This window comes from Peromyscus maniculatus, chromosome 22 (genome assembly GCF_049852395.1).
Source record: "Peromyscus maniculatus bairdii isolate BWxNUB_F1_BW_parent chromosome 22, HU_Pman_BW_mat_3.1, whole genome shotgun sequence".
NCBI classification, from domain to species: domain Eukaryota; kingdom Metazoa; phylum Chordata; class Mammalia; order Rodentia; family Cricetidae; genus Peromyscus; species Peromyscus maniculatus.
In genome coordinates this window covers 25,382,295-25,392,525 of record NC_134873.1, presented here as the reverse complement: position 1 = coordinate 25,392,525, position 10,231 = coordinate 25,382,295, and the positions used below count along the sequence as shown (strand labels likewise).

Sequence of the window (10,231 nt, the reverse complement as noted above, 5' to 3'; positions counted from 1 at the left end):
CCTTTCTTCTAGGACACAGATGGAGTCAGGTTCTGCAGTGGGTGCCCTTTGTGCAGAGTCTTGGTGAGCCAGGCACTGAGATGGCCCTGAAGACTTTCTACTTTACAGGAGTAGCCTCCATGATCATCACTGTGGATGTGCCTCTGATCCAAGACATCATGCACACTTCCACGGCCATCAGGTAGCTTCTCTCTGATTTGTTTCTAGAGGACCAGTAGTGCTTGTGGTCATGAATGCCTATGATATGTTACCTGGGCAATATGTGGTGTTCAGAAGGCAGGTTTGCTGTGCTGATCAGTGTTTGCATTTTTAGAAAGTTGTTAAAGTCAAACTGAATATAGGAAAAATAAAATGTATGTTTGGTTTTGGGGGGAGGGGCTACACTAACACGAAAGAGAAAATACTAAATGGGCTAGCAATATTGAGCAGTGACTGCTTCACAGACATTTCACACCTTGGTGTCATTACTCCATGCCAAAATAGCTCTGAATCCTTATTCTCCTGCTTGGTTGGTGGCCATGCTCTGTAAGCACCTAGTGATTTAGTGCCCTGGCCAGTGGGGTGTCAATGGGGGTGACCCACCTGTAGGAGAGGATGGAAGGGATGGAGAGACATGAAGGACGACAGCAAGACAGGGTTCTGATCAAGCTGCAAATTTTATTCTCCTCAGCAAATCTTATATAGCATCGGAGGGGCAGGGGGCAGGAAGGAGGGAAGGGGTGCAGGATGTGCCAGATGTGTAGCTAAGGGGGGACGTGCAGGTTGTGAGGCTGCAGGATGTTGTCCTAGGTGATCAGGTCACTGGTCAGGGCCCATTGTTCTGTTGCTATGCTACCTGACCTTGGGATGTTCTTTATCTTTGAGGGCACCTGGTTTAGGGCCTGTGGCTTGTTCTCTGGCCTAGCTTGTACTTTTCCATGGTTCATGTTTGGTCCCTGACAATTTAGTCAGGTTTTCAAGAGACCCATGATTATAAGAACTAGAGATACAACAAATTGCTTTAGGGGTAACAATCATTTTACCTATTCTTTTAAGTCTTGTTAAAGAAATGACATTAAATAAAAAAAATAGCTATTCCTTGTTATAGGCCTGCAGCTGTGAACATCCAGGGGTTTGGAAACCTACCAGCATCCTCCTGGTTAGTCATATTAGCCCCAAAGGCCTGTGTTGAGAGGATGCTGTCCACTGTGAAGACAGAAGTTGATAAAGGTGATCAGAGGGCAGGGGCAGAGCTGGCAAGGGGCAGAGGGAGGTCAAATGCACAGGAGAGGGTTCCCTGTGGAGAAGGATGTCAGCAAATGTTTTCCAGGTCCTATGAGGATGAAGAAGGGCTCCCTCTGTCAGAAAAACTTTCCTTAAAATCTTCTCGCTGCTGCAATGGGCACCTGGAGTCTCCTCAAACCAGTTAGCCTCACTGAAAGCTCTGGAAGTCCTCTGTTGGAGGACTCACTCAGGGAGTAAAGAAGTCATGGCAGCGAGTAGCACTGATCTAATAAAGCAGTGCACTGCACACAGTCTTGGTCCTTGCCTGTGTGCTCATTGTTTCTACCACTTGCATCACTCCAGTTATCACAGCACAGAACAAGGGAAACACACACACACACACACACACACACACAGGAGTGTAAGCAAAAGCTGCTGTGGGTGTTCGATTCCTCACCATACAATAGTGCATCAGCTTTTCCTGACCCTTTCCTGATCAGCCAATACTATAGGGAAGGACGTTTAGAAACCAGAGGTGTGTTATAGAGGTAGAACAAGGTCGTGATAAATATCTCTAAGATCTTGCCTCACTTCCAGCACCAAAACATGGAGTGCCCTTCCATGTGTGCTGAGGCATGAGGTCAACCTCACGAGCCATTGAAAGTTTTTTTTTTTTTTTTAAAAAGTGTGTCTGTTGGTATACATTAATTATGTACAACATGGATTTCATTATGATGCTTTTATGTAAGTATAAAATGTGCTTTGTCCTGTTACCTTCTTGTCCACTTTCCCCTTAAATTTGTATAGAATTTAAGCAATAGAATAAAAGCTTGGATGAACACGTTGCTTTGAAATTTCATTTTGTTCTGCTTAAGTTTACCCACAAGCTCTTTACTCACTTATGTACATGAAATCTTACCTTTATGCAGTTTCCATGAAGTTAAGAGTTATATATATTTATAACACTTAATAAATTATATGAAGTCAGGGTATTGTTTTCCAAGGCCTTTTCTTTTCATTATTATTACTTACATCAGTTTTGATAAATTCTCTCAGGAAATGTCTGTAGAAAACCTTAATATATACTTGCTTATATTCATTGCTTGTAATTTACTATGTGAAGAGTCTTATGCACGTTGTATAATTAACAGCAATTTTTTCCTTTTTTTTTTTTTCAGTATTCCAAGACAGGATTTCCATTGTGGAGCCCTGGAACTAGGTCTGTAGACAAGGCTGTCCTCAAACTCAGAGATCCACGTGTCTCTGCCTCCTAAGTGCTGGGATTTCATGTATGCATCACCATTGCCTGACAAAATTTGGTACTTTTTAGTATAAGAAATTTGCTATTATTTTAAGTACTATTAGTCATACAGCTGAAGACATGTTATTTTCAGTACACTAAAATTAACCACTGATTTTATATCACTTACCTTCAGATAGTCTACTAATGTCACTAAAGAGAACGTCTGAAGAACATGGTTTACTCTTATTTGGTGTAACAGGGTTGCTCAGGTGTAGGTACTGTGTCCAAATGCATCACTACACTCACACTAAATAAGTGCAATTTTATAACAACGATTCCAATGCAACATGCTTTCAACTAATTTTAGTTGATATCTATGGAAAATCCCAACCTACTGCTATCAGAGATTATTTTGCACACCATTACACAATCCCATGTCACATTCAGTTCATTGTGAAATTCTGGATCATGTTTTACTATTTTTGCTTCCATAATTATATTACACTTAATGCGATATCTTTCATGTGAACACAATGTATTCTGTCACTAAACTATACTGACATCTTCTTTGTATGTCTCTGTACATTATTTCAAATCAGTTTCACACATTTCCTATATTTGCTAAAAGTGATTATAGAGAATAGTATAATTTACCCTTTTATACTTTTGAAATAACACTATTAAAATTATGTATTTTCAACAACAAGAAGATGATGTTAAGCATGTTTGATTTACAACACAAATTCAATATAATCCACAGAAAATTCACAAAAAATTATGACAGGAAAGCTGAATCCAAAGCTATGTGCCATGTGGAAAAACTCAAAATTCTTTTTTTTAAATGACTCCTTTTATTAAAAGGTTGGGTTTATAGCATGGTTTATTGTATTATACTTACACATTTTAACTTCAGATGGAGGAAGCGGCTGGAATGACTTAGCTTCACCATGTATTCCACATGTTAACATGCAGTTACCACTGTGACTGAAATTAGATCCGATGGTATCATCTTAGAAATCAACCAACCCACACACATCTTAGGCTGGGGTGTAGTGACTGTTTTCATGAAGTGCCAAGTTCCACAAAGCAGAGCCTGACATTTTAAGACCAGAGGTGATCAAACCCTGAACCACCTCAGCTGACATACAGATAAATCCAGACTGGTATAAATCACAGAAGACAATTTTTACTTCTTGTGGGATGAAGAGCTATTTCTTAAAAGGCATAAATTGTATCACTTAGTTCTTTTCCTTGTAAATTCAAGGTTTAGTATTTGACCCTTCCAGTTTATTTTCCTATGTATATTCAGGTCTGACACATACCTTTCAACAGCTGTGTAAAATGAAAGCTAGAAAAGCCCCAACCCTTTTGGCTCAAATTGTTAAGTCTGTGAACTTCATTGTCATTCAACTGCATTGTCATGGGTCTGTTGCTTACCAGATTTGACAACCTAAATGATAGTGACTCCTTCCAGGAAGACTAGAAACCCAAGAGCTCTGTCATGTAAGATGGCTTTTTCTAGGGGCGGGGGGTGGGGGGACGGGACGGGACAGGACAGGACGGGATGGGGCTAAGCTTGTTTTGTGGGAGGAAAAACTTCTCAGCCAGGTGTGGTGTTACTTGCCCTTAATCCCAGCAAAGGCAAGTGGATCTGAGCTCCACTCCTTGGCTTTCATGCCTTCATGCTATCCCCTACGGTTTCATAATAACAGCTTAACCAACACAGAAATGGCTGCTTAGTCAATAAGTTTATTATCTTTATGAAAAAATCTTCATAGAAAATTGCTTTAGCTCTCAGCAGCCCTTTTCTGAGCTCTGAGGAAGCTTGCCTTCTTTTGAGCAACCCGATCACTCTTCTGGGGAAGAGACATTTTGGGTCGGTTCCACCTCTTCTTCTTCACTTCTCTCTTGGGCTTCTTCTCATAGACTGGATTCTCTCAGATAGCAGCATGAGCTTTCTTATACATCTCCTGCACGTCTGGAGTCACATTGTTCTTGAGGTACTGAGAGAACTGTTTCTTATAAGCATCTTCATCTTCCTCCATCAGGGAGCACATGTAGTCTGTCACATTCTGACCCATGACGTGCTTACGGTGTACCTCTGTGTTAAACTCCTTGCTTTCAGAATCATAACCAGAGAATCGTTTGGTACTATGAGAAATAGACAAGCCTCCATCCACAGCTCCCTTAGGGCCCCAAGAACTTTATTGGCAGTTGTAGTTCGGGCAAGACCTGCATCCAACCAGCTAGTGAAGGCACCAGGCTGACCATCAATGCTTTCCACATTGTATCCATCTCCAGTCACCTCCACTTGCCCTACACAGATCTTGTTCATGTCAAACCTACTGAGAAGCCTGCAGGCCAGCAGCAGGCCAGTGCTATAGGCGGCAGCATAATCTGTCAGGCCGACTTTCACACCGGACTTGCGCAGCTCGTGTGCATATGCTGTGCACACGATCATGTCCCCTTCTAAACGGGCATAGGCAATCTGGCAGATGATATTTCTGTTAGTTACATGAACTATCATCTTGTATTTGGGTGTGTTGTACTTATTTTTGTCTTGGATCACCATCCGTTTCTGAGCATAGTAGTCAGGTTTACCCTCTCACCGCCTTCTAAATCTCACTTGGTATCTCTTAAAGTAAGCCTTATTCTTGACAACTTTCACAAACCCCATTCTACAGAACAGCAACCCGGGACCGCGGCTCCACAGACCTGCGGGCCCAGTGGCACCAGGGGGAAAAAGTTCAAAATTCTGAATAGGATTAAGACAAACTAGTACACACATTGACATAATCCCATGTCACATTCAGTTCATTGTGAAATTCTGGAGCATGTTTTACTACTTTTTACTTCCTCAATTGTATTACACTTACTGCGATATCTTTTATGTGAACATTGTTTTCTCTGTCACTAAACTATACTGCAGTCCTCTTTCAATGTCTTTGTACATTATTTTAAATCAGCTTCAGAGTCACACATTTCCTATTAGTTTGCTGAAAATGATTGTACAGTATAGCATAATTTACCCTTTTATACTTTTGCAAGCAACACAATTAAAATTATGTATTTTCAACAACAAGAAGGTAATGTTGAGTATGTTCAATTTACAACACAAATTCAATATAATCCACGAAAATTCACAACAAATTATAAGAGGAAAGCTGAATCCAAAGCTTTGTGCCATGTGGGAAAACGCAAAATTCATAATAGCATTATGAAGACAAACTGGTACACACATTGACATAATGTGACTTTTGTACTTAAGTAAAATCCACAACTCCATGATAGTGCCTGTGCTACCACCACCCGTTCACCAAGCGAGGGGCTTGTGAATCAAAAAACAGAGGCAAGAGACAAGGGTCCTTTGCCTCAGCAGAATGCAGAATGCAGTTTATTGAAAGAGGGAGGGAAGAGGGACTGCACAACTCACATAAAGATAACTCAAAATGACCCCTAAACTGATATATTTCTGACTCTTCAGCTACTACTGATCTCTCTTCCAATCAGAGAGCCCACCTGCTCTAGATCTCTCTGGAAATGAAGGTGATCAGAAAGATTAGCTATGGTTATCCATCGCCTCAGTCCACCTAGTGGTGTCAGGCAAACCCAGTCTGACTGATACCCCCACACAAAACAATGTTGAAGAATAATGTCTGCTTCCTGCAACATGGATTACGGTACAAGATGTGGAATCTGCCTTATCCACCAGCTCAACACCATGGTCACCCAAGGAACCTCTATAGCTCAGAAATTCCTTTTGTTCCCTGGAATTGAATTTTTCTGAATCTTGCTATTGTGGCTGGTGGTAAAGGAAAGTTAAAAGGATTCTAATCAAGAATATCTGAAAAAAGCCAGGCAGCGGTGGCACTTCCCTTTAATGCCAGCACTTGGGAGGCAGAGGCAAGTGGGTCTTTGTGAGTTGGAGGCCAGCCTGGTCGACAGAGCGAGATTCAGGACAGGCACAAAACTACAGAGAAACCCTGTCTCAAAAAACAAAATAATAATAATAATAAAAAGAATATATGAAAGTTGACCCCATTACCTCCTTTCTGCCACTTTCTAAACTATTTATAAAACTTACCACACAAACTGTGAAATTCAATGTTAAGAATTTCTACAAACAGCCGGGCGGTGGTGGCGCACGCCTTTAATCCCAGCACTCGGGAGGCAGAGGCAGGTGGATCTCTGTGAGTTCAAGGCCAGCCTGGGCTACCAAGCGAGTTCCAGGAAAGGCGCAATGCTATACAGAGAAACCCTGTCTCGAAAAACCAAAAAAAAAAAAAAAAAAAGAATTTCTACAAACCATGTCTTCATTTTTCCAATCTGTCTTCCCACTGCATACCAAAAGAAATGCCAAAGTGTTGACACAGGACAGTGATAATATACACACCACATCTCCCTAGCCAGGCCTGCAGAGCCTCCCCATTCCTTGGGAATGCATAGAAAGGGAGGGTTAGAGAAGAAGGGCCACTGCCTGGGTCAACACATCCACCAACAGAACCAGACTGTCTCATGGTCTATCCAACTCCCAGATGACAGACAGCTCAGCGAACAATCTCCTTGAGTGCAAGGCCATGTGCCCCCACTCACCCTGGCATTGCTTATGGTCTCCCTCGCTGCTTCCTATACTTACATTAGAGGAAAATGCTAGAAAAACCCCACAATTGACCTCCCACTGGAGCTCCTGATTGCTAGGTCACATTCAAACAGTAACTGTTCTTAAAGCAAAAAGAGGCCATGAATTAGAAAACAATGAAGTGTCTATGGAAGGCTTAGAGGCAGGAAAGAGATAATGGAAACGATGTAATTATAATCCCCAAAAATTATTTCAAGAAGTAGAAATAGACTTCAAGGCCACGTGCTCCAAAGACTAGGGATTTGTGATACAGCACATCAAGTATTAGTCACACATTTCTCTCAGGCTGTACATCTTAAACCTGTAAAATAACAGGTCTTTTAGGAGAAGCCACACCATTTTATCCAGTTCTTTTTTTGCTTGAATTAGTGTTAACTACTATAATTTGGTTTCATGGTTAAGTTCAGTGTTTTATCCAGATTCTTGATTCCCTGGTCTGTGGACCCAAGATGGCCAGTCAGGACATTTATTGATCATCTAAAGTTGGTAACCTCACTTCTTATTTCTAATGTGAGCTAGTCAAAGGAGGAGAGCTCTCATGCTCCTTCTTGCTCATCCCTTTCTTTTCTGTGACTAACCTCCTTTAGAGTTGGTCAGTGAACCCAATTCTTACACAGGTCCCTATTCATTTACAAGTTTGCAGTAAAATCCAGAGAATATGGAGGACACTCAATAACTGGTCTATTTTTCCATCTGACTCACCAGTTAAGGCTCAGCCTTGAAGTAGTTGTAGGACTATCGTTCCAGCATTGGGCAGCAGAAGTAGGATTAGGTATTCAGAAAAGGCTCAACTACATGGGGTGAGGCAAGTCTAAGCTACAGGAAACATTGATCTAAACAGAAAGAGATAAATTAGAGAATGTGAGAACATGGAAAGAAACTCTTAATGACCTGGAAACAATGGGAAATAGGAACAAAAAACAGATAGAACAGTGATGCATTTAAAGAAAAGCAAATGTGAAAGTTTTTCTTGAAAGCATTAACTCCTGTAATACAGGAGTTGAGGCATCTAATATCTTAGAGAGCTTTTCTTTACTATGAATTGGTTCATGTAAGAGACAGCAAGCATGGAGGCCCCGAAGTCAGAGAAATCAACCCTTCTAAGTTTGTGTTATTGCGGCGCGCTCCTCGGCCAGTGAGGAAGAACGACCACCATGCTAGGATCCTTCTCAGAACACACTTTATTGGAGCGCCTCTTGATTAAGGGAGAGCGGGAGGTGAGGGGCCCCGAGGACTAAACTGCAGCTGCTTATAAAGGGAATCAGGCAAACGTGCCGTACTGTGATTGGGTCCCGCCAGAAGGCAAGCACGGGGAGCCACGGGATAGGCTGAGGACATAAGGCCAATTACCATACTCGTGCATCATAGCCAAATATGGAGTTGTTTACAGCTAGGCTACCAGGAAGCCAGCGCCATCTTTGAATAGCGGCTCCCTACATCTCCCCCCTCTTTATTAATTAAGCCGCAGGAGAGAGTATAGGTCTGATTTCTGCAACACAAGTATTTCATCCAATCAGGTCCCCACCTCATGATGTGTTGACCGATCGAGGATGAGTTAACTGTGCATACTTGCCTGCATACCTTCCCGAGTGCAATGGACCAACCAGTCCTAAGGGTGCAAAGGCTATGCATGTAACAATTGTCCACATACCTTCCCGTGTGCAATGGACTAACCAGTCCCAGGGGTGCAAAGGCTATGCGTGTAACAATGGTCCACATACCTTCCCAAGTGCAATGGACTAACCAGGCCCAGGGGTGCAAAGGCTATGCGTGCAACAATTGTCCACACACCTTCCCGAGTGCAATGGACTAACCAGTCCTGGGGGTGCAAAGGCTGTGTGGATATTAGGTAAAGCCAGATCTGAGGGGAGGAGCCACACTCCAAAGCGGCTAATGCTTGAGTGATAATGACCTTGTCCTTTTTTAGTACGTGCTTGCAAACGGCAGACCAACCACAGACAAAACACACATCCTCCAAGGCAGCATGCCAAAAATATACCCTACCCCCACCCATTCTAAACAGGGAGAAGGTAGAAGCAATCCAGGAGGACAGTCCCTCCGCCATGCTGAGATCCACTCATGTAGAGTTGATGGTCACCACTGCCACTCTCAGTTTTTCCAGTGTCTATTCAAATTCTCCGGACCAATTTCCTATAAGATAACTGGACAATCGTTTAGACAAATTCGCTGCTCGGGAACCATTTTGGAACTGTACACTAGTGACACACAAACCAGGCATTCTCCACTCACAGCCCAATTGGGCCAGCTGCCAAAGGATGTCAACTTGTTCTTGTACCAAGTCAATGCACTGGTTAAGCACCATAAGGCCACCTTTCAACTGTGCATTTAGAAAAGTAGAGGTATGAAGGATGGTTTGGAGCCATTAACTCCTTCCACCTGAAGAGGCTGAAATGGCCAAGCTTGCATCTCTGGAGACAGGGACCAGCTGCAGCAGTTTGAACCTCCACTGCAAAGGTGATGCCTAGCACCTGGCCCCCAGCCAGCACAAGGATTCCCCATAACATCTCTGAGAATGATTAGAATAACAAGTAATGTGTGATATCTGTTGTTTGCGGATCTTCAAAGACTGGAAACGCGGACGCTAGCCGCGCCCAATGTGTCTCTCCTGATAAAACGACAACCTCCACCTGTTTGCGGATACGAAGGTGTTGCCGGGGGTGGATGTGGTCCCGAAGGCCCCATTGGTTCCACATTCACCCCAGCAGAAACATTATAAGGAGGATGCCGCCACCGCCACCCGTATTTCTCTTCCTCATATTCAGCGGTGGCTTTCTCTAAATTTTCCTCCTCATCTGAATCTAATTCATTATCAGAGAAATCAAGTTTTGCAAATTTCTCTAGTACTAGATACAAAGGATCCCCTTTCTTTTCTGAATTTTCTTCCTTTTCTTCATTCTTTTCTTTCTTCTTTTTAGGCCTACTTAAGTTCTCCCTTTTAAAGTCTGACTCTGATAGACTATCCTGGTGCTTAATTAATGCCTTGCGTCCCTTTCTAATGATTTCCACATTGCGTCCTTCCTTAAGACATGCATGTACAAAACAGCAAAGAAGAACAACAATTGTCATAAGAATGAACGCAAGAGCAAGCACAAACGGATTAATCCCAGCAATCAGCATACCTGGAG

General features: G+C 42.6%; 2 protein-coding genes and 1 pseudogene across 3 annotated transcripts in view; 1 reads left to right on the top strand and 2 right to left on the bottom strand.

Moving 5' to 3' along the window:
- Positions 1–4,165, top strand: part of LOC102910000 (zinc finger protein 431-like) — a 33,534-nt gene extending 29,369 nt beyond the window's left edge. For both annotated transcript variants that reach the window (XR_013047144.1, XM_042266818.2), the window contains 2 exons: positions 13–181; positions 2,382–4,165. Coding sequence is in view for 1 of the 2 variants with exons in the window: in XM_042266818.2 (XP_042122752.1) it covers positions 13–181; positions 2,382–2,430 (218 nt within the window). In the remaining variant the exon portion in view is untranslated. The remainder of the gene's footprint in view (positions 1–12; positions 182–2,381) is intronic.
- LOC143270166 (zinc finger protein 120-like) overlaps positions 1–10,231 on the bottom strand; it is a 78,845-nt gene that overhangs the window by 11,224 nt on the left and 57,390 nt on the right. The window lies entirely within an intron of this gene.
- Positions 4,176–5,240, bottom strand: LOC102906386 (large ribosomal subunit protein uL18 pseudogene; annotated as a pseudogene).